The sequence below is a fragment of the Nicotiana sylvestris genome, chromosome 12 (assembly GCF_000393655.2).
Source record: "Nicotiana sylvestris chromosome 12, ASM39365v2, whole genome shotgun sequence".
Taxonomy (NCBI): domain Eukaryota; kingdom Viridiplantae; phylum Streptophyta; class Magnoliopsida; order Solanales; family Solanaceae; genus Nicotiana; species Nicotiana sylvestris.
This window is the reverse complement of record NC_091068.1, coordinates 14,909,065-14,936,818: the sequence shown is the minus strand read 5'-3', so window position 1 is coordinate 14,936,818 and position 27,754 is coordinate 14,909,065. Positions and strand designations below refer to the sequence as shown.

At 39.2% G+C, this 27,754-nt stretch overlaps 1 protein-coding gene across 2 annotated transcripts; it reads right to left on the bottom strand.

The window, feature by feature from the left end:
• Window positions 1-20,786: 20,786 nt before the first annotated feature.
• LOC104215185 (pectin acetylesterase 8-like) lies at window positions 20,787-23,389 on the bottom strand. Of its 2 annotated transcripts, XM_009764940.2 has the most exons (13): window positions 23,273-23,389; window positions 23,056-23,145; window positions 22,845-22,927; window positions 22,632-22,758; window positions 22,465-22,544; window positions 22,306-22,392; window positions 22,090-22,214; window positions 21,858-21,918; window positions 21,683-21,739; window positions 21,511-21,588; window positions 21,311-21,416; window positions 21,059-21,204; window positions 20,787-20,966 (listed from the first exon to the last, which is right to left on the bottom strand). In XM_009764940.2, the coding sequence occupies exons 1-13, from the start codon at window positions 23,298-23,300 to the stop codon at window positions 20,874-20,876; spliced, it is 1,161 nt and encodes a 386-aa protein (XP_009763242.1). In that variant the 5' UTR covers window positions 23,301-23,389; the 3' UTR covers window positions 20,787-20,873. The 2 variants fall into 2 exon arrangements, with proteins under 2 accessions (XP_009763242.1, XP_070021492.1); XM_070165391.1 differs by lacking the exon at window positions 22,306-22,392.
• Window positions 23,390-27,754: the final 4,365 nt, after the last annotated feature.

Genomic DNA, 27,754 nt, shown 5'->3' with positions numbered 1-27,754 from the left:
TTACAAAACACGGACAAAACATTAAAGGCAGGAGGACTTTTGAAAAATTGAGAAAGATACTACTGTTCCTCTTTCTTCTTCAAAAGAAGAAAGAAAGAAACCTACTGAAAAAAGAAAAAACCCAACGACGCCGGCACCCCCCACCGTCGACAAACCACCATGGTTACCCAAACCAGTCCATAACCATCGTCGTCAACCCGTCAGCGGCCCTCACCCCGTCGTAACTAAAACCAGTCGCAACAGTGACGACCATCGGCTTCCTCCTCCTTGAATCCGCCATTGTTGCCGTTGCGAGCTCCCTCCGTCGACCAAGCACCACCACCAAACGACCATTCCGTCCCGTCACCTCCACCCATAACCACCATAACCAGTCCGTCACCTTCTCCATCACCCCCCCCAGCGAAACCACCTCCTCCCTCACGTCCGAACCAGTCGCACCACCCCCGTCGGCCAAAAACCACCACCCACAACGCCCAGTTCCATCCAAACGACCACTCCTCCAGTCCGTCGACCTCCATAACCTGCTGCCCAGTTCCGTCGACCACGACCACTCCTCCACTGCTCCCGCTTCTACTCCCTACGTCCAAACGACCACCTGCTCCGACGACACCATCTCCCTCGTCGTCTCGCAACCAGTCCGTCGACCACTGCCCGACGACCAAGCAACCAGCAAAAATCCACCTCCATTAACGCCGGCACCCTCACGTCCAAAACCTTCAACCAACCCACCTGCTCGTCGACAGTTGTGGGGTCCAAACTCTCTGTCGAGGTCGTCTTTGGTTCGTCGAGGTGTTTGTCCGAGGTTTCATCATTATTCCTCGTCGAGTGAGGTCTGGCTTGAGTTTCGTCGGAATCGTGTTTGTCGTTCTGAGTTTGTCGAGGTGCAAAGGTCAGTAAACCTCGATGTATTAGATAAATAAACTTTACGTGGAATGTTTGAGATGCAATATAAAAATTGGTATGGAAATTTTCTGCCTATGTTTCATTGTCTGCACTTTGGTTCATTTTCATGTTATGTTATTCTTGTTTATTTGATGTCATTTAGTTAAGTTAGGCTAGTTGTTCTATGACACGAGTTTGACGTTAATTTGTTCGTGGTCCTTTGCTTAGTTCGTTCGGACAAAATTAACATTAGTACTTGTTGTTACTACTCCCGAAGCACTCATTCGCTAAACTCAGTTTATTAATTTTTGACAAGTTATGAGATTTTAGTTGTAAAGAAGCCGTAAGGTTTAGTATTGTTAAAGGCGTAAAAATGGCATCCTTTTAAAAAATAATAAATAAATAAATAATAATAATAAATAAATAAATAAATAAAAAACGAGACTAGCTTCGCCAAATAAAAATGTACACCTTGCGAAGCCTTCACAAAATATGTGTATTAAATACTTAGATTCTGGGACGGGCCGTTTAGCAAATTTCGCGGCCCTACCAAAAAATAATAATGCGCTAGTTGCTTTAGGCGCGCCTTTAATAATGTTAACTCCCTAAACTCGGGTGCACATTTATGTGACCCAAATCCAAATCTCAACGAAATCGAAATGTGTCTTTAATCACGGGTACATTGACTGTGACGTGGTATGAGATGCATTTCCATGACGTTGCAAATTCCTTTTTTAAAATAAGAATGAGATGAGCCTCGCCGAATAAAAAACACAAATTGCAGGGCCCTCAGTAAATACTTGTTTAAAATTACTTAGAATTCGGGAGGGCCGTTTAGCGAATTTCACGGCCTCCGCAAAATAATAACGCGATAGTCTCTTTAGGTGCACGTTTAATAATTTACTTTCTTAAACTCGGGTGTGCATTTCATGCGACCCAAATCCAAATCTCAAAACATCAAATAAAATGCGTTCCGGATTGTGGGTGCATTTCATGTGACGCAGTCCAAAGACGTGTTTTAAGCGATGTTCACATTCTTGTAAAAACAATAATAATAAAGCGGTTAAAAGTTAAAATTTGCACATAAGTTCATATTTGTATAAAATCAGATAATCAAGCTGAATATAACAGTTGAGCGACCGTGCTAGAACCACGGAACTCGGGAATGCCTAACACCTTCTCCCGGGTTAATAGAATTCCTTATCCGGATTTCTGGTACGCAGACTGTAATATAGATCATTCATTTCCTCGATTCGGGATTAAAATTGGTGACTTGGGACACCCTAAATCTCCCAAGTGGTGACTCTGAAATAAATAAGCAAATCCCGTTTCGATTGTCCTTTAATTGGGAAAAACTCCCCTGCGCCCGTCGGGTGCGGAAAAAGGAGGTGTGACAATATTTATTTTGTTATATGGTGGGACTGGGTTGCGCGCCGCAACATATATTTATTGATTATGATTGTGATATTGTACGGTAGAATAAGGGGGATTGTGTTGTACGGTGGGATTGAGTTGTGTGCCGCAACAACCTATGGGCTTCTATTTCTCTGTACTCTGTTGGCTCTCGGTATTTTTCATGGGAAACTCTAAGGATTGGTAATTCTGATCAGTACTGGTTTCCTTTGAGGATTAAGCTATTTTTTCAGTTTACTGTCTTATTTCGTTATATATTTCTTTCTCCTACTTTATTATATACTGCGTGCAGGTTGTAGTGTAGGTGACCTGCCTTAGCCTCGTCACTACTTCGTCAAGGTTAGACTCGACACTTACAGAGTACATGTGGTCGGTTGTACTCATACTACACTATGTACTTCTTGTACAGATTTTGGAGTCGGTCCCGAAAACGGTTATTAGCGTGCTCGGATTGACCATCTTGTGGAGAATTAAGGTACAATTGCTTAACGTCCGCATATCCTAAAGTCCCATTCTCTTTTATTTAGCTGTGTATTTTCCTTCAAACATCTTTATGTTTATTTGAGACCCTTGTTTGTACTATTCTAGTATCTCGTGCACTTGTGACACCGGGTCCAGGGTTGTAGCAGATATTTTAGTTGTTATAGCTTCCGCATTTTACTTTGGATTAATATTATAGTTATTTCAATTCTTTTTCATTATCTAATTTAAACTGTTAAAAAATGGATAAATTGTTCTAACTTTGGCTTGCCTAGCAAGTGATATATTAGATGCTATTACGGTCCCGATGGTGAAAATTCCGGGTCGTGATAGCAAATCTGTGGCTGACACTCTGGCAAAGTATAGACGCACAACAACCAACAATAATAGAGGGAGATAACACAATATTATGGGAAACACCTCCGGACTTTGTTTTACATATTTTAAATAGAGATAAATCAGGAAAAGCCGCTATGCGGTCTACCTCTATGTTATGTAACAACGAATCTACCTCTATGTTATGTAATAACGAATCTTTCTATGTTTTATTATAAAGTTATCCTTTCAGTAGCAAAAAAAAATGAATTATCAGTTTTCATAATTTTCTATTCTATTATAAAGATCTATTATATTATTATATAGAAGAGCCAAGTTGGTCGACCAAGGGAAATATTGACATTTTAATCTAACTCAAGCTTGCTTTAACAAAGAACACATGTTAAAGTCTCTATTCAGCTTCTCCTTTTCTTACTAGAATGTTCTATTCCTACGTTTTTCCTATATGATTTTCAATTCAGCTGCTACTCAGTTTTCTCTTCTCTTTCTCCATTTCAACTTCTACATTTGTTTATCTCTTGATTTTGAGGAACTGAAAACTGCATCTTCATTCTTACAATTTGTTGTATTTATTTTACTGAAAGATCGATTAAAATATATTTCATTCTCCAGCTTGAGATCAAACTTGGCTAACATGCAAGAGAAATTATGCTTGAAATTGGTTCGGTTCGTTGCTGTCACGACCCTAAATACCCGATCGTGATGACACCTATCACAATGCTAGGCAAGCCAACTCAAACCATCAACCACAATAAATTTCTTTTATAAAACCATTTTCTAACACTGATTAAATCTCAAATTCTCATAAGAAATGTATAAAACAGCTAAAATGTGCGGAAATCATTAAAACATTAAACCAACACAGCCCAAACATCTGGTGTCACGAGTCTAGAGCCTCTAAATATACAAATTCAACTATCTGATATATAACCAGTCTAAAATGCAGAAAGAAACAAGATAGGAAGGAGGAAAGCAGGGTTGCGGATGCCATGCAACTACCTTGCAGTCTCCGACAAACTCCGACAATGCTGGGGAACCTCACTCTGCCGCTCGGGCACCTGGATCTGCACACAAGGTGCAGGGAGTAATGTGAGTACGCCAACTCAATAAGTAACTTAAGTAACTAAAGTAAATAAGGTATGAAAGTAGTGACGAGCAGTTAAAAATCATATAGAAGAGTAAACAACAGAATATCAAGTCAAACTCAACAGTTTTAAAACCAGTTTCTTCATAATACTTCAGTTTCGATTGAAATACTTTGAAATCATTTACTTAGCAATTTTCAACAGAGGCTCATTATAAAAAGAGAGTGAAATCAGCAAAAATATCATAAATGGGCCCCTCGGGCAAGGTATCACTCATAAATATAGCCTCTCGGGCAAGCCTCTCAGTCACTCGTGACTCAGCTCTCGTCACTCAGTACTCACACTCAGCACTCAAGACTCAACAATATCTTATAATAGTAATAATCATAATAACCGCTACGGCGTGCAACCCGATCTATAGTTTATAGTCGACTACCCTCACTGGGGGTGTACATACTCTGGAGGGCCTCCTACATCCCAAACGTCATATTACTGCGACGCGTAGCCCGATTCAATATATATATATCGTTGCGGCGTGTAACCCGATCCATATAAGATTCGATGCGGCGTGCAGCCCGATCCATAATATATATGTATAATATTGTAGCGGCGTGCAGCCCGATCCGTAATATTTATAATCCTTACCATTAGGTCCTCAACCTATCTCAGTCATTAACCTCACAGCCTCAGACATAACAGTGGAAATCAGGGAACTCAGTCCAAAATAGTTCTCACATTTTAAGAAGTAGAGTGATAAAACCAGTTTTAAACAATAAGCAGGTAAAACATGACTGAGGATATGCTTTCAAATAAATAGAGTGAGGAAAACAGTAATGCCCCTAAGGGTTTCAACAGGTCAGCACAAGGCCCCAAACATGGCATACAACCCATAATACAACATAAATTTCTAAAATACGGGATATCATAAGATTTCAAATCAAGTACGCGCCTTAATAGTCGCTACGGGATGGACCAAGTCACAATCCCTACCCGTGCATGCCTACACGCTTGTCACCTAGAACGTGCGTCACCTCATTTATCAAAATAATACGAAATACCGGGGTTTTGTACCCTCAGTTTCATATTTACAATAATTACTTACTACTCCGTGACACCTTTGCCTCTCGCCTCAGCCTCAACTCGCGCCGAATCTACCCAAAATTAGAATCGTAACATTAGAATATGCTAAAGGATCGAAGCCCATGCGAAAATAATTAAATTATACAAAAAATCCTGAAATTGGTCCAACCCGACCCTCGGGCCCATGTCTTGAAATTTGATAAAAGTCACATCAACGGAATCCTCATCCTCCCACGAGTTCATACATACCAAGAATGCCACAATCCGGCCACAAATGGCCCCTCAAATCACTAGATTAAGGTCTCAAGTTTCCAAGCCCTAACTCCCCAATTTAGGCTTCAAATCCCCCAAATTTCATGTTTAATTAGGTAGAAATCACAATAGGATTGAGTATTAAGTCCAAAATTCTTACCTCCAATAAATTTTCTTTGATTCCCTCTTCAATCTCTCTCAAAAAGCTTCAAAACCGAGTAAACAATGGTGGACTTAGGCCAAAACTCGCAAAAATGGCCTTTTAAAACATTCTGCCCAACGATCAGAAGTCCTTCTCGCGAACGCGGTCAAAGCCTCGCGTTAGCGAAGCACAAAAATACCATTGACCCAAATTCTCTTACGCGAACGCGACCACACAATCGCGAATGCGATGCCTCAGCATCTCAAACCATCGCGAACGCGTCAGACTTCTCGCGAACGCAATACTTCCTATTCTGACCCTTGGTGAATGCGGGACCTCCCTCCTAACCCTTCGCGAACACGAGGGTCCACTCGCGAACGCGAAGCACAATTTGTCTGCAACACTACAATAGATTTCTGCAATTTTTCTTTAACTTGAAATGGTCCGTTCAACCATACAAAACTCACCCGAGGCCCTCGGGACCCCAACCAAACATGCCAATATATCCCATAACCTCATTCGAACTTGTTCCAACCTTTGGAAAGCCCAAAACAACATCAAAACACCAAAATCACATCGGATTCAAGCCTAAGAATTCCAAAAACTTTCAAATTCCGCTTTCGATCAAAACGTCTATCAAACCATGTACGAATTACCTGAAATTTTGCACACATATCCCAAATGACACAACAGACCTATTTCAACTCCCGAAATTCCATTCCGACCCATATATGAAAATCTCACCTATCAACCGGAAAAAGCCAAAATTCCAATTTCGCCAATTCAAGCCTAAATCTACTCCGGACCTCCAAAGCACATTCCGATCACGCTCCTAAATCCCAAATTACCTCCCTAAGCTATCCGAACCACCGGAACTCACATCCGATCCCTTTAACACAAAAGTCAACATCCAGTTGACTTTTCCAACTTAAACTTACTTAAAAGAGACTAAGTGTTTCAAACCTTACCAAAACCTCTCCGAACCTGAACTAATCAACCCGATAATATATAATACAACTGAGCAAAGCAATAAGAAGCAAAAATGGGGAAAATAGAGCGGTAATTCCTGAAATGACCGGTTGGGTCGTTACATCCTCCCCCTCTTAAACACACGTTCGTCCTCGAACGAGTAAAGAAACATACCTGAAGCCTCAAATAGGTGAGGATATCTGCTCCGCATCTCTCGCTCGGTCTCCCAGGTAGCCTCCTTCATGGGCCGATCTCTCCACTGCACTTTCACTGAAGCTATATCCTTTGATCTCAACTTTCGAACCTGACGCTCCAAAATAGCCACTGGCTTCACATCATAAGTCAAATAACCATCCAACTGAACCGTGTTGAAATCCAAAACATGGGACATGTCGCCAATATACTTCTGGGGAATAGAAACATGAAATACCGGATTTACACTCGATAAGTTGGGTGGCAAAGAAAGCTCATAAGCCACCTCCCCAATCCTCTGAAGCACCTCAAAATGCCTAATGAACCGATGAATCAATTTACCCTTCTTCCCAAACCTCATAACACTCTTCATGGGTGAAACCTTCAACAGAACCTTCTCACCAACCATGTAGGACACATCCCGAACCTTCCTGTCAGCATAACTCTTTTGTCTCGACTGCGCTGTACGAAGCCTCTCTTGAATCACTTTTACCTTGTCTAAAGCATCCTGCACCAAGTCTATACCCAATAGCCTAGCCTCACCCGGTTCAAACCAACCAACTGGAGATCTACACCGCTTCCCATACAAAGCCTCATATGAAGCCATCTGAATACTCGACTGGTAACTGTTGTTATAAGCAAACTCTGTGAGCGGTAGAAACTGATCCCATGACCCTCCGAAATCAATGACACAAGCACAAACATGTCCTCCAATATTTGAATAGTGCGCTCGGACTGCCCGTCCGTCTGAGGGTAAAAAGCTGTGCTCAACTCAACCTGAGTACCCAACTCTCGCTGCACAGACCTCCAAAACTATGAAGTAAACTGAGTGCCCCTATCTAAAATGATGGAAACTGGGATATCATGCAAATGAACAATATCCCGGATATAGATATCTGCCAACCTCTCTGAAGAATAGGTAGTACACATAGGAATGAAGTGCGCAGACTTGGTCAACCAATCCACAATCACCCAAATAGCATGAAACTTCTTCAAAGTCCATAGGAGCCCAACCACAAAGTCCATGGTGATCCTCTACCACTTCCACTCTAGAATATCTATCCGCTGAAGCAAGCCACCCAGTCTCTGATACTTATATTTCACCTGCTGACAATTGAGACACCGAGTCACAAATCCCACAATGTCTTTCTTCATTCTCCTCCACCAATAATGGTGTCTCAGATACTGATACATATTCGTGGCACCCAGATGAATGGAATACCGCGAGCTATGGGCCTCCTCCAGAATCAACTTCCGAAGCCCATCCACATTGGGCACACATATCCGGCCCTGCATCCTCAATACTCCATCATTACCAATAGTCACATCTCTGGCATGATCATGCTGAACTCTGTCCTTAAGGATAATCAAATGGGGATCATCATACTAGCACTCTCTAATGTGATCATATAAGGAAGACCGAGAAATCACACAAGCTAATACCCGACTGAGCTCTGAAATATCTAACCTCACGAATCGATTGGCCAAAGCCTGAACATCAACTGCAAGAGGTCTCTCCCCAACTTGAATATATGCCAAACTTCCCATGTTCACTACCTTCCGGCTCAAAGAATCGGCCACCATATTGGCCTTTCCCAGATGGTACAAAATATTAATATCATAATTCTTTAGCAACTCTAACCATATCCGCTGCCTCAAATTGAGATCCTTCTGCTTAAACAAGTGCTGGAGGATACGATGATCAGTAAACACCTCACAAGACACACCACACAAATAATGCCTCCAAATATTCAACGCGTGAACAATGGCAGCCAACTCCAAATCATGAACAGGGTAGTTTTTCTCATGGGGCTTCTATTGACGAGAAGCATAAGCGATAACTCTACCCTCCTACATCAACACACACCCAATACCAACTCTCGAAGCATCACAATACAAGGTATATGAACCTGAAGCTGATGGAAACACTAACACTGGATTTGTGGTCAAGGCGGTCCTGAGCTTCTGAAATCTCTCCTCGCACTCATCCGACCACCTGAATAAAGCACCCTTCTAAGTCAGCTTGGTCAAGGGCGATGCGATAGATGAGAATCCCTGAATAAACTGGCGATAATAGCCCGCCAAACCAAGAAAGCTGCAAATCTCTGTCGGTGAGGACGGTCTGGGCAAACTATGGATCGCCTCTATCTTCTTCGGATCAACCTGAATACCCTTACTAGATACCACGTGCTCCAAGAATGCCACTGAACTGAGCCAAAACTCACACTTGGAGAACTTCGCATATAACTTCTCCTCCCTCAATCTCTGCAACACGACTGTCAAATGCTACGTGTGCTCCTCCTAACTACGTGAATATACCAGAATATCATCAATGAAGACTATGACAAATGAGTCGAGATAGGGCCGAAACACGCTGTTCATCAAGTGCATAAATGCTGCTGGGGCATTGGTCAGCCCAAAAGACATCACCAAGAACCCATAATGACCATATCGGGTCCTGAAAGCCGTCTTAAAAATATTTGAGTCCCTGATCTTCAGCTGGTGATAACCTGAACGGAGATCAATCTTGTAGAACACGCTCGCTCCCTGAAACTGGTCAAACAAATCATCAATGCAAGGTAGGGGATACTTGTTCTTAATTGTAACCTTGTTCAGCTGCCTGTAGTCAATGCACATCCTCATAGTGCCATCCTTCTTCTTCACATATAGAACCGGCGCACCCCAAGGTGACACACTAGGTCGAATGAACCCCTTATCAAAGAGTTCCTGAAGCTGATCCTTTAACTCCTTCAACTCCTCTGGTGCCATACTATACAATGGAATAGAAATAGGATCAGTGCCCGGTACCAAATCAATACCAAAATCAATATACTTGTCCGGTGGCATATCCGGCAGGTCTGCAGGAAACACATCGGGAAAATCCCTAACAACTAGAACAGAATCAATACTGGGAATCTCTGCACCGACATCCCTCACAAAGGCTAAATACGAAAGACAACCCTTCCCAACCATACGCCGGGCCTTCACAAATGAAATCACTCTACTGGGTACAAAATCAGTAGAACCTCGCCACTGAATCCGTGGCACACCCGGCATAGCCAACGTCACTATCTTAACATGAAAATCCAAAATAGCACAATGTAGATATAGCCAATCCATGCCCAATATAACATCGAAGTCTACCATACATAACAATAAAAGATCCGCTCGGGTCTCCAGACCCCCAATAGTCACCACACATGACCGGTATACACGGTCTACAATAACAGTATCGCCACCCGAAGTAGATACACGAACAAGTGAAACAAGAGACTCATGGGGCGTATCCAAATAAGGAGCAAAGTATGATGACACATAATAAAAGGTGGAACCAGGATCAAATAACATAGAGGCATCTCTACGGCAGACTGAGACAATACTTGTAATCACAACATCTGAAGCAACAACATCTGGTCTACCTGGGAGGGCATAGAAACGAGCCTGACCACCACCTGATCGACCTCCCTCTCTAAGGCGAACCTTAGCTAACTGGCCTCTACCCCTAGCTGCCTGAGTGGGTGGTGAAGTAACTGGAGCTGAAGTCGAGGGTTGACCCCTCTGCTGAGACGGACCCTCAAGAAGACGGGGACACTGCCTCATCATATGCCCAAACTCTCCACACTCATAACAACTCCCCGGTGCTGGAGACGGGGACTGAAGGGAACCACTGGCACCAGAATGACTAGTAGAAGGACCTGACATGGAAGAACCCTGAACTGATGGAGCACGGGACAAACTTTGGGCTGGAAAGGCACTGAGTGATGAATGGCCCTGATGAGAACTATGAGAACCATAACCCGATGATGTCCCACGATAACCTGGGAGAGCTTACTGAGCCTGCCTGAATAGACGACCCCTACCGTGCTGAAACTGACCTCTCGTAGGAGCACTACCAAAGGTACCAGATCCCCTGAGGCCTCTTGGCCTCCCTCTCCTCTCGCTCCTGGCGACGAACTGACTCAATCTCGCGGGCGATGTCAAAACCTCCTCAAAAGTAGCACCTGACACCCTCTTCCTAGTCATGAGAATCCGAAGCTGATATGTGAGGCCATCAACGAACCTCCTAATCCTCTCTCGATCTGTGGGAACCAACTAGACCGCATGACGAGCTAACTCAGAAAACCACATCTCATACTATGTCACAGTCATATCTCCTTAACACAACTGCTCGAACTGTATGCGCAACTCCTCTCGGCGAGACTATGACACATACTTCTCCAGAAAGAGAACAGAGAACTGCTGCCAAGTAAGGGGTGCTACACCAACAGGCCTACGCCTCTCATAAGCCTCCCACCAAGTAAAGGCAGCTCCAGAAAACTAAAAGGTAGTAAATGCTACACCACTAGTTTCTAGAATACCCGCTGTACGAAGAATCCTCTAACACTTGTCCAAGAAACCCTGGGCATCCTAGCCCTCAGTACCGCTGAAAGTCGGAGGCTGAAGTCTACCAAACCTCTCCAATCGATGCTGCTCGTCGTCATACATAACTGGTACCATATACTCCTGAGCAGGTGCAACCAGCTGGGCTGGAGGTGCCCTCGGTGTCTGAAGTCCCTGCACAACCTGCTCAGGTGTGCGAGCAATGGGAGTCTAAATGCCTCCCCCGGCCTGAGAAGTAGCTGCGACCGTAGTAACTGAGACCGCATGAGCCAAACCAATGCACACTGATAGAATCTGAGCTAGAGCCTCCTGAAGTCCTGTAATCACAATAGGCACAACTGGTGCCTGAGATGGGGTGTCAATAACTGGGACCTGATCCTGAACTGGGGCAGCTGGTGGATTTGCAGGTGCTGCCCTAGCTGCTGTGCGGGCTACACCCCTGCCCCTACCACATCCTCGATCGCGTCCTCGGCCTCTAGTGGCCCCAACTGGTGGTACTAGCGGTCGTCCATCCTGACCGGTAGCACGTGTCCTCACCATCTGTGAGAGAATGAAATAACAAAAGTTTAGTACTCCGATCAACAGATTCGCACGACAAGAATTTCAAGAATATAAAGTTTTTCCTAAAGGTTCAGTAGCCTCCCGAGGATAAGTACAGACGTCTCCGTACCGATCCGCGAGACTCTACTAAACTGGCTCAAAACTCGTGAGACCTATGTAACCTAGGCTCTGATACCACTTGTCACGACCCCAAATGCCCGGTCGTGACGCGCCTATCACAATGCTAGGCAAGACAACCCAAACAATCAACCACAATAAATTTCTTTTATAAAACCATTTTCAAATACTGATTAAATCTCAAATTCTCATAAGAAATGTGTAAAACAGCTAAAATGATTAAAACTTTAAACTAACACAACCCAAATATCTGGTGTCACGAGTCTAGAGCCTCTAAATACACAAATCCGACTATATGATACATAACCAGTCTAAAATGTAGAAAGAAACAAGATAGGAAGGAGGAAAGTAGGGTTGCGGATGCCATGCAGCTACCTTGCACTCTCCGGCAAACTCCGATAGTGCTGGGGAACCTCTCTCTACTTCTCGGGCACCTGGATCTGCATACAAGGTACATGGAGTAACGTGAGTAAGCTAACTCAGTAAGTAACTAAAGTAAATAAGGTCTGAAATTAGTGACGAGCAGTTAAAATTCATATAGAAGAGTAAACGACAGAATATCAAGTCAAACTCAACAGTTTTAAAACTAGTTTCTTCATAAAGCTTCAGTTTCGATTGAAATACTTTGAAATCAATTACTTAGCAGGTTTCAACAGAGGCTCATTATAAAAAGAGAGTAAAATCAGCAAAAATATCATAAATGGGCCCCTCGGGCAAGGTATCACTCATAAATATAGCCTCTCAGTCACTCGTGACTTAGCTCTCGTCACTCAGTACTCACACTCAGCACTCAGGCTCAAGAATATCTCATAATAGTAATAATCATAATAACCGCTGTGACGTGCATCCCGATCCATAATTTATAGTCGACTACGCTCACTGGGGGTGTACAGACTCCGGAGGGGCTCCTACAGCCCAAGCGTCATATCGCTGCGGTGCACAGCCCGATCCAATATATATCGTTGTGGCGTGCAACCTGATCTATATAAGATTCGCTGTAGCGTGCAGCCCGATCCATATATATATATAATATTATTACGGCGTGTAGCCGGATCCGTAATATTTATAATCCTCACCATTAGGTCCTCAACCTTTCTTAGTCATTAACCTCACAACCACTCGGGCATAATAGTGGAAATCAGGGAACTCAGTCCAAAACAGTTCTCACATTTAAGAAGTAGAGTGATAAAACCAGTTTTAAACAACAAGCAGGTAAAACATGACTGAGGATATGCTTTCAAACAAATAGAGTGAGGAAAATAGTAAAAATGCCCCTAAGGGTCTCAACAGGTCGGCACAAGGCCCCAAACATGGCATACAACCTATAATACAGTATAAATTTCTAAAATACGAGATATTATAAGATTTCAAATCAAGTACGCGGCTTAATAGTCGCTACGGGACGGACCAAGTCACAATCCGTACCGGTGCACGCCCACACGCTCGTCACCTAGCATGTATGTCACCTCATTTATCAAAACGATACGAAATACCGGCGTTTTGTACCCTCATTTCTAGATTTACAATGATTACTTACCTCAAACCGGATGAAATACTACTCCGCGACGCCTTTTCCTCTCGCCTCGTTTCAACTCGCACCAAATCTACCCAAAATCAGAATCATAATATTAGAATATGCTAAGGGATCGAAGCCCATGCGAGAATAATCAAATTATACTAAATATCCCGAAATTGGTCCAACCCGACCCCCGGACACACGTCTCGAAATTCGATAAAAGTCATATCAATGGAATCCTCATCCTCCCACGAGTTCATACATACCAAGAATACCACAATCCGACCACAAAATGTCCCCCCAAATCACTAGATTAAGGTCTCAAGTTTCCAAGCCCTAACTCCCCAATTTAAGCTTCAAATCCCCCAAATTTCATGTTTAATTAGGTAGAAATCACAATAGGATTGAGTATTAAGTCCAAAATTCTTACAATAAGTTCTCTTTGATTCCCTCTTCAATATCTCTCAAAAAGCTTCAAAACCGAGAAAAAAATGGTGGACTTAGGCCAAAACTCGCGAAAATGGCCTTTTAAAACATTCTGCCCAGTGATCAGAAGTCCTTATTTTCGAACGTGGTCAAAGCATCGCGGTTCGCGAAGCACAAAAATACCATTGATCAAAATTCTCTTACGCGAACACGACCACACAATCGCGAACGCGATGCCTCAGCATCTCAAACCATCGCGAACGCATCAGACATCTCGCGAACGTGATGCTTCATATTCCGACCCTTCGCGAATGCGGGACCTCCCCCGTAAACGCGAAGGACATATCTCCAGCCTCCCATCGTAACCCTTCGCGAACGCGAGGGTCCACTCGCGAACGCAAAGCACAATTTGTCTGCAACACTACAACAAATTTCTGTAATTTTTCTTTAACTTGAAATGGTCCGTTCAACCATCCGAAACTCACCCGAGGCCCTCGGGACCCCAACCAACACATGCCAACATATCCCATAACCTCATTCGAACTTGTTCCAACCTTTAGAACGCCCAAAACAACATCAAAACACCAAAATCACATCGGATTCAAGCCTAAGAATTTCAAAAACTTCCAAATTCTGTTTTTGATCAAAAAGTCTATCAAACCACGTCCGAATGACTTGAAATTTTGCACATACATCCCAAATGACACAACGGACCTACTGCAACTTCCAGAATTTCATTCCGACCCTTATATCAAAATCTCACCTCTCAACTGGAAAACGCCAAAATTCCAATTTCGCCAATTCAAGCCTAAATCTACTCCGGACCTCCAAAGCACATTCTGACCACGCTCCTAAGTCCCAAATCACCTCTCGAAGCTATCCGAACCACCAGAACTCACATCCGAGCCCTTCAACACATAAGTCAACATCCGATTGACTTTTCCAACTTAAACTTACTCAAAAGAGACTAAGTGTCTCAAACCTTACCAAAACCTTTCCGAACCCGAACCAATCAACCCGATAACATATAAACAACTGAACAAAACTATAAGAAGCAGAAATGGAAAAAAATGGAGCGGTAATTCATGAAACGACCGACTTGGTCGTTACAGTTGCATATTCATGTAAGCAACCTTGTTCCGCTCCAACACTAGAGAATCCATTTCATCGTTTCCTTGGTAAGTTCGATGTTCTTATCTCAAATTATCTCTACATAATACTTTATATACTTCAAAATCTGACCCACATTTATCTCTTACCACTTAATAAGACTATTGTTTATTCAATTTATTACGAAATAGTCGAATCCAACCAATTTCTGATTTGGATTTTTGATTTACCATATTGGTTTTCAGAAATATTGATTTTTAAAGCTAATTGCTACTTTTTTGTTTCTACTCTTGAGCCTTTAGTGTAATTGTACCTTATTAGATAAGAGTATTATCATTTCTTATTGTGTGATTTCATGGCAAAATTTACCATTCTGATTTTAGCATGAATTTCTTTTGGTTTCTACTTTATTCAAAGAACTGAGAGCATACACGTTTTTATTTGGGTTACACATATCCAGTGGAATAATTCTTTTAGACATAATTACTAGAAAATTCTTTCAATATAACTTTAATTATCTATCGATCTTAATTGTGCTCGCATATTCAGTTAACTTCTTTCACATTACATGTACTTGAGAGGCTTTTAACTAAATATAGTCTGCTCGCAGAGTGTCTTGAGTTATTGAAGTATTAATATCCCATGTATGCTCCTTGTGTGAATGTTTTATAGTATTTAATGCGAAGTTCTTTCATGTATCAATTTGCCATTCTTAATAACTTATCGAATTTAATAGTTTATTAATTCACTTTAATATCTTGAATGATTGAGATTAATATAAAGTAATCATACAATCGCTAATTCCTAACCCGCTGCTATTGATATTTATGCAGTTCTTTACCTCTGGTTTTTTATTGGCAGCATATATTTTGTAGCTTGTTTGGATTTTACAAATATTTATTAGCCTCTTAACATTTCAATTATGCCTTCGTATTTCTTTATTTATATATTTAGTTTAATTTTGCATCCACTAAACAAGGTTAAATTCCTTCCTGTATATATACAGATTTCTGAAAAAGGAAAGATGCATTCAGTAAATGAATGAACGAATGCTAATAATTGAGATGGTCCAGCATCTTTGTCACAATACTCTTCAAAGAAATATTATGTGTTATGAGTATGTCCATATATCTCTTTGTTAACTAAGTTCCAAGCATCAGGTTTATGATTTAGTATTGAGTTGTGGGATTCGATATTGCAAGAAATGCATGTTGTAGGGAGGGATGAGCGAGCTTAATTTGGAAGCAGAGAACGATGATAGCCAGGGTGCTGCGAAAGGTATGATTGATCAATCTATAACATATTTCCTTTGCTATCCCACGGATTATTCACCAGCATGAAGGAATCTGATCAATTATAATATATCATGACACAAAACCAATACATCCTTATTAGAGAAGTTTTGATGCTAAGCTTTCGTGATTCAGGCTTGTAAAATCAAGTTTTGTAGGATCCATCTTGTCACGATCCGGATTTTTCACCGTCAGGAACGTGATGACGCCTACCCTTGAAAGCTAAGCAAGCCGACAAATATAATTTTATCACATTAATTATTAACCAGAACAGAACTAAATAATAGCTAAAACCAAACAAAGATAAAGTACAGAAGTGTTATAACAATTCAACAATTCTAATACATGACTACCCCAATGATCTGGTGTCACAATCCACGAACATCTAAGAATTTCTACAAATACTGGTTTCAAGGAAATACATTTGTTTTTCGGAATGAAAGAAAACAGGAACTAAAAATGGAGCGAAGGGGACTCCGGGTCTACGAACGCCGGCAGATCTACCTTGAGTCTCCGGTGGACTGAAGGCAACAACCTCGAACTCTGATCAGTATGGTCCAGTACCGAGATCTGCACAGAAAGTGCAGAGTGCAGTGTCAGTACAACCGACCCTATGTACTGGTAAGTGTCGAGCCTAACCTCGGCGAAGTAGTGACGAGGCTAGGACACGACAAATAATATAAACCTCTGCAGTTAAACAATATACTAACATAAACAAACATTAAGAACTAAGCAGAAATGAACGGGAAGGGGGCAACATGCTATGTGGGTTCCAACACAAAGAATCACAACAGTAAAAGAATTTAAACAGCTAGAACACTTGAACCGATAACAACAAATAAACACAGCAACAGAAAATTCACAACATCACCCTTCGTGCTTTTAAGCTCAATCCTCACCATGCAATAAAAAATAGAAATGTGCACGACATTACCCTTCGTGTTTTATCACTCTTCCTCACCATATGAATAATGTAAATGTGCACAGCATCACCCTTCGTGCTTTATCACTTTTCCTCACCATATGGATAAATAGTAAAGTGCACGGCATCACCCTTCGTGCTTTACACTCTTCCTCACCCAAACAACAGAAACAATAACAATTCAACAAGGGAATTATCAATAAACAACCTCGTTTCAACATTTACTTCATAGCGAGAATCTCAACTAGAGTCAATACTCAACAATTATCCCAAAATCAGGAGAACACGCTAAGACTTGATTAACAAGAAGAATAACTAGTTTAGGCATGGACAGTACGTATAAGGAAACACAATAATCACAAGTGTAAGATTCACTATCATGCTATGACCCGACAACAACTTATAGATTCTCGCCACCTCACCTATACGTCGTACTCAACAACTAACAAGTAACAAATAAGACAACAATACCTAATCTCTTTAGCCAGGGTTAAACCCAACACTTATCTCAATTCTTCAGCCAAAATCAAGCCACAATTACTGTTTTACCTCTCGATTCCACCTTCAATTCACTTGTATCTAATCATAATTAACTTAATAATATCGATAAATGCTAAAGAAATCAATTCCAATACATAATTATTAATTTTTCAATATTTTCCCCAAAAAGTCAAAAATAGACTCCAGACCCACTTGGTCAAAACTCGAAGTTCGGACTAAACCCCGATTACCCATTCACCCATGAGCCCGGATATGTAATTGGTTTTGGAATCCAACCTCAATTTGAGGTCTAAATCCCAAAATTTCACCCCAAAACACCCAATTTTCCATGAAAATCCCTAGATTTTGTGATGAAATCTTGTAAAAGGATGAAGTAGATTAATAGAAATGAGTTAGAAATTGTTTACCTATGATTCGGGGAGGAACTTTTCTTTGGAAAATCGCCTGTAAGAGCTTAGAATTTGAAAATTTGAGAAATTAGTTGAAAATCCCGTCTAAGACCCAACTTAACAGGCACAAATGTCGCAATTACGACTGGAGCTTCACATTTGCGAAACCTCGCAATTGCGAGAAGGACATCGCAAATGCGAACCTTCGCAATTTCCGCTGCCTTCGCAAATGCGAACACTTGGTCACAATTGCAAAGTCCCCCTGCCTTGACTTCTTCGCAATTGCGAGATCAGAGGCTTTGCAACAGAACTGATACACACCGGCAAAACTTCTAAGTTCAAAACACTCTGTGGCCTATCCAAAACTCTCCCGAGACCTCGGGACTTCAAACCAAACATGCACACAAGTCTATATACATCATACGAACTTGCTCGTGCGATCAAATCACCAACATAATATCTTAAACAATGAATTTAGCATCAAAATCAATGAAAATCTCAAGAACGCTTAAAGTTTCTATTTTGACAATCGAGGGTCCAAACCACGTCATATAAACTCCGTTTCTCACCAAATTTTACAGACATGACTTAAATACCATATTAAACATGTATCGGGCTCCGGAACCACTATACGGGCCCGATACAAACAATATCAAGTATTATTCAATTTCTAAAAAACCATTATATTTTTCAGTTAATAATTTTCTTCAAAAATTCATTTCTCAGGGCTAAGGACCTCGGAATTCGATTCCGGGCATACACCCAAGTCCCATATTTTATCACGGACCCTTCAGGACCATCAAATCACAGGTCCGGGTCCGCTTACACAAAATATTGACCGAAGTCAACTTAAATCAATTTTTAAGGCAAAATTTATTTTCTTTTTTTAAATTTCTATATTAGGCTTTCCAGAAATGCGCCCGGACTATGCACACAAATCGAGGAGGAAGAAAATAAGGTTTTGAAAACCTCGGAATCCCAAATTGGATCATAAAATACGAGATGACCTTTTGGATCATCACACAACTTATGCTAGAAAATAGTACGGACAGTACGACACCTTGATCGTTCTCCATTTGAGTTTTTACTAATGTCAACGGGCAACGACTATTGTACTATACAATTACAATTGTTGCCACTAAATTCGTAATTGAGAGAAGCAGAGGGCTCTAACATATGAATTTTTTTATTTTGTTACTTTTGATTGTTTGGGTAGTAGCAAAGCATTGATTCAACATCCTAATTTGCAATACTCAAAAATATTATATTTCGATAAACTTTTGATTATGCTGAAATGGTAGCGAGACCTACCTACTACCAACAATGTATACATAATTTAATCTAATAAGAATAGAAGAAAATTATCCTATAAAGATCCTATATTATATATTTTTCACTATCTATTGTAAAAAGAATCATATAAGAAAATAGCATTTTAATGAACTACTTCTCCCTCAATTTCACATGGCCTATAGCTTTCACCCTTTTTGCATTTTTCGTCAATTTGTTCTGCAGTAAGATCCTTAAATAGGTCCCAACCATAAATTGTATAGTCTTCCACGCATTCCAAATAGCAAAGGAGCAGCATTTCTTCATGAGTTATAATACAATTTACCAATGTCTCAGGAAATAAAAGTAAGACAAATATACAAATTTGCAACACCGCTATAGTTTTCTTACAACACATCTTTTTCTTGATATATATTTCCTGCACGATAATACTTTTGTTAATTGGTGACCATCTTTTTCAAAATATAAATTAATTAGGTAAAAATCCTTTTTGAAGTGTTACCCAAAACAAAAAATAGAGCTATTCTTGTTCATCCGAAATAATATTTGGTAATTGCACTTGTGAATTTAATAAACTCTTGCCCAAATTCCCCCAACTCAAACTATAGGTAATCGTAATAATAATGTAACAAAATGTGAGTATGGCTTCTTAATTTTAAAACCCACAGCTTATTGAGAACAACAATTTTCGATGGTTAACATTATTGATACATATTATACCTCACACTTATTTATACTCAGAAGATCTATTATAGAATATTACAAAAGTTTGTAATTTACGGGGATTTATGTCCTAAAACTGAATAAATACATTTATGGCCATATTGATGAAATAAAAACAGGAACTGATTAGTAGGAGTTCTTTGCATTTTGCATCAATAAACCTAAGGAAGAAGCTTGATTGATTCCTTTCCCTTCCAATTCCTATTTTTTTTTTTTTAAAAATTTCTTAATTTCACGTTATCCCTCAATATATGAATTTAAGATTAAACAAAAAAAAGCTGAATAGATTTGATGTTCGAAATGCAAAGAGCTCAATAAATAAATATAGCAACAACGAACACATTAAAGAAATTGATGGAATTAAGTTTCCTTACGTAATTTTGACAGTCTTTAGCTACGTCTTCACAACAGTTTTGTTCTGATTGATAATCCTTGATCAATTTTATGTAAGATAAAATGGTTAATAAATAGATTAATTGACATTGTAACGTATAATGCAAATGCATTTACTCATTTGGGAGTTTCAATTTTTTTTGTATGTTTTCATTGCATAGTTCATTGCATTCTTGCAATAATCATAGTTCATTGCATGCTTGCAATAGGCTTAAAAAAACGAAATAAACATTTCAAACTGAGATAATATATTAAAGTTTGACAAATAATCTTAAGCAATTACATGAGTAGTTGCCTAACAATATCTAAGATACTAGAGCTAACTAACAAAAAAAAAAAAAACCAAAAAAAAAACTTCTTACACTGCTAGATACTCCACTTCTAAAAAAAATATATGAAATAGTAGTACAATATGAGCACCTCTACTGGCAAAATTTGCCACAAGGATAGGGGCAATAAACCCCCTGGAATTCACTTCGGTCGAAAAACCAATCTCCAATTGCTTCCGCAATTGTCTGTTTCAATAAATTAGAGTTCAAAAATCAAATAACAACACAATAAATAAAACTGAAAATTACATAAAAGAAAAAAAATAATTGAAAATGACCTTGTTAGCTAACGTTGGAGAGTTTCTGGAGGACCAGTAATTTTGTATTTCAATGCCATTGTGGAAATGGCAAGAGGAAATGAAATAACCTCTTGATATACTTGGTCCTAGTTCGTTCAATGCCTCCAAAAACTTCAACCTGAAATCTGAAACGTAAAAATTCAATAGCAAGTTAAATAATAGAGGAATTGTCAGATAAATCAGATTAAAAGAGAATTATATATATTAATTCCATCTATAATTGGTACTGACCTTGGAGAGTTTGGATTTGACTTGGTGAGCATATATTTATATCATGCTTGCAATATGGCCACTCATTGTTAGGATCAGCAACTTGAGGAACCAAACTATTGTTTATCTAATTTTCAAGAATAAAAAGGCTAAACCATTTAGAATTTGAAAGGAAGCATATATGAAAACAATTTGTTAATCATAAAAATTGATTTTCTAACCTGCCAAGAATCATAGGCCGAATTGACAATGAAAAGAGGTGTGCAAATATGTCTTGCTACATACTGAGGGAAGAAGCACTGCCAAATCATTGGATTTCATATTAATTAGAAAGATCATGTTGGATAACATATTTTCCACAAAGAAATAAATTACAAATAAAATTGTTCTTACCAAATTTGGGTCTGAGCTCAAGGCCGTGCAAGAGAGTGGCAGGTTCTTGGCAGATCCCTAAAGTACAAGAGTCAACAATTAATGTTTATATACATAAGGTACAACAAAAATAGTAAAGTATAGTTAAGATAAAATATCTAATAAAAGAGAAACTATTTTAAATAATGCTTCTTACGTGCAAAGCAACAACTCTCTTATACTTCTCCTCAATAAGTGGTTCACCAGATATAGCTTCTCTGCATAAAACTCATTCGAGAATTAGAATTAAAAAAAAAAAAAACTACTCAATTGTAGCATAGAAAATTATTCCACAACTATAGGAATTTAATGATAAGGTGCAGTTGTTTTTATCTCTCTCTTTTTTTTTTAAGAGCACTTAGAAATTTGAGTGCAGTGAGCAAACTTACACATTAACAAAGAAACCAGCATCTGAGATACATTTCACTCTAGCAATTAATGGGAGAAATAATCTGAACTTATCACAATGTAGGATTGCACCCAACCCTCCTGCTGAAGTTCCACTGAGGATAGCCTGTCATAAAAAAATTGAAATTATTTTGTATTCTAAGGGATCAGAATTCAGAAGTTTGGGGGGGGGTGTAGGGGGTAGGGAGAAGACATACATTTTGAGCATAAATCATCCCTTGACCTAAAAAATATTCCATTATAGCTTCAAAAATTCTTGCTCCTCTAAAGTGGAGGTTAGTATCCTGAAATATTTTGACATTTCTAGTTACACAAATAAACTTTCTAACACGACTAATAAGAAGATTCTAACTTACGGGGTCAACTTCTTCAATATCGCCAATATAGGATGACCCATCACAATATCTAATTTTGACTCTGTTCCAGTTGTAGAAGTCTAAAAAATTCGTTGAGTTAGTTAGTACACGTTGGTGCCACAACATAGTGCTTAAAAAAAGGTAAATACACATAGCCTATAAACCACCTGGATTAAATTGAGGATCGCTGCTTAGAACTCCAGTAAAATATGCTATTTTTGACATATTTTTTGAAGATAAGTCCGTAGTTGCACGAGCCAGGCAGTCTGAAGTGGTTTCACACCATCCCCCACCCTAGAAATTCAGATTTGAAAATGAGCCAAATTGTAACCGAAATAACATACGTAGTAGTAGTAAAAATTTGAGTTAAATTAATTAACCTGAAGGTGAATTAGCCAGCTATTAATTCCTGAGCCAGTTCCAGGATGAAAGTGGAATGCAGGAGCACTTCCATCCAAGCATACTATATAAAAAAAGAATATATATATATATATATATAACATTAGTTATAAATTACGTATTTAAAAAAGAGAGATATAATTTGAAATACATAAAATTGTAAGACTCGTACGAAACTAAAATAATTGTCACCTGCTCCTTTCGTTATGGCAGTCTCGAGGTAGGTTATATTAACGTAGAGGTCCTTCGCTTCAGTTGTTGTCCAAAGACACAGTAGAGAAACTAAACAAGATAAACGTCTAAATGTTAGTAGTAAATGTTAGTGTACGATTGAAATTTATTGAGCATAGAATAAACTAAATAAACAGTGAACGTGGTTGGAGTTCATTCGGAGTATTATAATACGTACAAAACACTGTAGCCATGACTTTCTCCATTCTAACAGCCAGAAGAGAACCAAAAAAAAAGAAGCTTAAGGGCTTTCTCTCTTTCTATAGCAGAAGAAGATGAAAGGAGTAGTACTGAGCTAATTATGCTTTTGAAGGGTAATATTTAGAGCCTTTTTTATAGGCACTGCTTTGGTTGGAATTAATAAAGCCTAATTATTCATTTTAGAGGTGATTTAGAGATCACTATTAGCACGTATAAACCATGCACGTGATTTTCAGAAACCAATTTGGTCATTCTTAGCAGCCACTTAAATGATCTTCAGAAACTATTTTTGGCCAACTTTACTATAAATGGAATATATAATATCATATTTGGGTTAGTCGATGCATGTGATATGCTTATTTTCAAATTCCACAGCCTATTAATTAAATCGGTCCCCCAAATACTTAATATTTGAACTGCTTATAAACAAATTGTTGCACAGATCTTCTTTAACACACGGTTACTAAAAATGTTTTTGACTATGTGACTCTTGCTTTCTAAATTTGGAGCAGATTTATGTTTGCAGGACAAAGCCAATTCATGTGACTCTGTTTCTCCCTACAGTCAGAGTAAGTTAAGATAATGTAATATTTTCCTAAATCATAAAGATCGTTGATAAAGTAATATTTTCCTAAAAAAATTATACTATATATTTATCTAACCCAATTTTACATTTATTTCAAAATTCTAAATTTTCTGAACAAATATGGAGTATATTTTATGATTAGTCATATTATATTAATAAATGTATAATGCACATCTTGAAATCCTTTAGAAATAGCTCCCTCTCTCTCTAAACTAGTCGTAAAGAATAAGAAAGAAGTGAATACACCTAATTTCCTGACCTTTTTTTAAAAAAATAAAATAAAATTGTATACCAGATGGGGATTCTCGGGGGTAAAAAAAAAGAAGGAAATTTTTCTGGCCAACTTTATTAAATGGTATTACCACATTGAGGATGTTCTTGTATCCATATTAATGCCTAGCTATGTGACCTTTTCTTGCTAATATTGAAGAAGATTTATGTATTGCCTCGGACCAAGAAAATTCTGGCCATGCATGTGACTCGGTTCTCTCACTATATCAGAATAGAGAGAAATAATGATACACTTCTTTAATTACAGGTTTCCATCAAAACAATCTATTTCAACATTCTCTCATGATGAATATGAAATTTAATTTATTCTGTACTTTAAGACATAAATTCTAGCAGTTTTTAATGTCTTTTTCAACATAACATAAAATAAAGCATACAAGGTCTAGAATAGAATACGTATAATATATTGTTTGGTTGCTTGCCTTACTTTTAAAATAAGCTATACATATACAACCGAAAATTAATGTGACAGAAAATGACTAGATTGTATGAATTGTCGCAGTTACTTGATTATATGCAACTACAAGATTATATGCAATTGCTTGTTGTCAAAATTCAGTCAATGGAACAGTAATTAAGCTTCTACCATTATCTGAAGTTGTGCTTCAATGGAAGTGAAGCTGTGGATTGTCCACCATGAGAACCCAGAGAGAGAAGAGAGAGAATGAGAGAAGGTTCCAGAATTGTGCAATTAAACTAATTGAATTGAAAGAGTGAGTGGAGTCTCCGCTATATACAAAGCTAAGACTAAGCACTAAGCTAAGACAATTAACTAACAACTGCTAAGCTAACTGTACAGCTGTCATAATAATCAACTAACTAAGAGAATAATTATAGTTCTTAACACCCCCCCTCAATTTGGAGGTGTAGCAAACACTGACAACTTGCCCAATGCAGCACTATGCTTGATCCCTGCCAAGGTTTTAGTCAAAACATCCGCAAGTTGGTCATCAGTTCTGATATGTTGAAGAGAGATCAGGCCTGCTTGGAGTTGATCACGTACAAAGTGGCAGTCGACCTCTATATGCTTGGTTCTTTCGTGAAATACTGGATTCCTGGCAATGTGTAATGCAGACTGACTATCACAGTAAACTGAAATAGGTAGAGAAAAGGGCACAGTCAGTTCTTCAAATAACATGCGTAGCCACACTAATTCACCTACAACTTTTCTCAAGGCTCGATATTTTGTTTCTGCAGAAGACAGTGAGATGGTCTCTTGTTTCTTGGACTTCCAGCTGATGGGGCTGTTGCCTAGCAACACCATATAACCACTGATGGACCTCCTAGAATCTGGACAAGCAGCCCAGTCAGAGTCACAGTAGGATCTGACTGTGTGATCTCCATCCTTTGACATAAAGATTCCCAGGGTAGGATCATTCTTCAGGTACCTTAGCAAATGGAATGCTGCTTTCAAATGGGGCTCTCTGGGTTTCTGCATAAAATGACTTAAATGCTGAACACCATATGCTATGTCCAACCTAGTATTGGTCAAGAAATTCAGTTTCCCTACTAACTTCCTATAATAAGTAGGATCCTGCAATACTGCTCCTTCCTCGGCCTTTAGTTTCACATTTGGATCCAATGGTGAAGAGCAGGTCTTGTGTTCCAGGCAATCATACTCCTTTAGCAGGTTCAATGCAAACTTCCTTTGTGATATCATGATCCCATCTTCCTTATACATAACCTCTAGTCTCAGGAAATAGTGAAGCTGTTCCAGATCCTTGATCTTGAATTGCTCATATAGGAACCTCTTAAGTTGAGCAATTTCTTGTTCATCAGTCCCAGTTAATAGCACATCATCCACATACATAGCAATATACACTGAGTCACTTCTATTTCTCTTATAAAAAAATGAGTAGTCATACATGGAGTGTGTATATCCTATTGAATAAAGTGCCTCAGTCAACTTTGCATACCATTGTCTGCTTTAACCCATAAAGAGATTTATTCAGTTTGCATATCAGGCCTGGCTTCTCTAACACTAGCCCAGGTGGCACCTGAATATATACCTCCTCATTGAGATCTCCATGCAAGAAGGCATTGTTTACATCCAGCTGTGAGATGAGCCAACCTTTCTTGACTGCTGTAGTTGTTAAAGCTCTGACTGTTGTCATCTTTACAACTGGTGAAAAAGTTTCTATATAATCTATTCCTGCCTGTTGAGTGTACCCTTTAACAACTAATCTGGCCTTGAATCTCTCAATGCTACCATCTGCTTTGTGTTTCACTTTGTACACCCATCTACATCCAATTACTTGCTTCCCAGGTGGCAGCATTACTAAGTCCCATGTATTATTTGAATGTAATGCATCAAATTCCTGTGTCATAGCAGCTTGCCATGCATGATCAATAGCTGCCTCCTCATATGATGATGGTTCCCTATCATGACAAACATTTCTCACAAGAGCCTGACTATCAGGAGTTAGTAGATCAGAGGCAATGTGTTGGTTTGCAGAAAATAAAGCATTTAAGGAAGTGGAATTATTCTTGAATTGAGGTAAGGGGTGAACATAGTCTTGTAGATATGTAGGGAGTTTATGAGTTCTGTGTGACTTCCTAGTTGGATGGATTTGTTCTGTATCTCTTTATTCAATGTTGTGAGTTCTGTGTGACTGTATAGTTGGATGGATTTGTTCTGTATCTGTCTGTTCAATGTTGTGTTTTGATGATGTGTTGTGTGGTGAAGGGCTAGATATTCCATGAGATAAAGGACTGGCTGCATGTATAAGTGACATAGAGATAGGTGTGTTATCCACATTTCCTTGGTCACTCAAGTTTTTAGTGGTCTGCATGTTTCCTGTGTTCTTAGGAAGATGCTCATCAAGTGAATCAATGAAAGGAACAAGGTAAAAGATAAGTGAATTGGAAGACTTGTTTATGCTACAGTTAAAAGGAAAGATAGATTCATTAAACACCACATCTCTGGAAATGTAAATCTTTCTAGTGGCCAAATTCAGAACTTTGTACCCCTTTGTGTTGAAAGGATAGCCAACAAAGACATGAGGGGCAGTCCTGGGATTGAACTTGTCCCTATGTGGTATTGGTACAGTGGGATAGCATAAGCAGCCAAAGCTCTTGAGATGAGAGTATTTTGGTTTCCTCTTATACAACAACTCATATGGGGTTTTATTGTTGATGGAATTGGATGGCAATCTATTTATTATAGATATAGCACAGAGGACACATTCACCCCAATATCTTAGAGGTAATTTGGATTGGAAAAGGAGGGCTCTAGCTATTTCAAGAAGGTATTTATGTTTTCTTTCTACCATACCATTTTGTTGTGGTGTATATAGGCAAGTTCTTTGATGAATGATTCCTTTAGATTGAAACAATTTGGTTACTTCTCCACTGGTAAACTCTAGTCTATTGTCTGATCTTATGGACTTGATGTTGATACCAAACTGGTTTTCCACCAGGGACATGAAGTTTTTAAGAATATCAATAGCATTACTCTTGCTGGACAAAAGATGTGTCCATGTAGATCTGCTATAGTCATCCACTATGGTGATAAAGTACTTGTGTTTATCATGTGTAGGGATATGATATGGACCCCATAGGTCAACATGCAAAAGCTCAAAT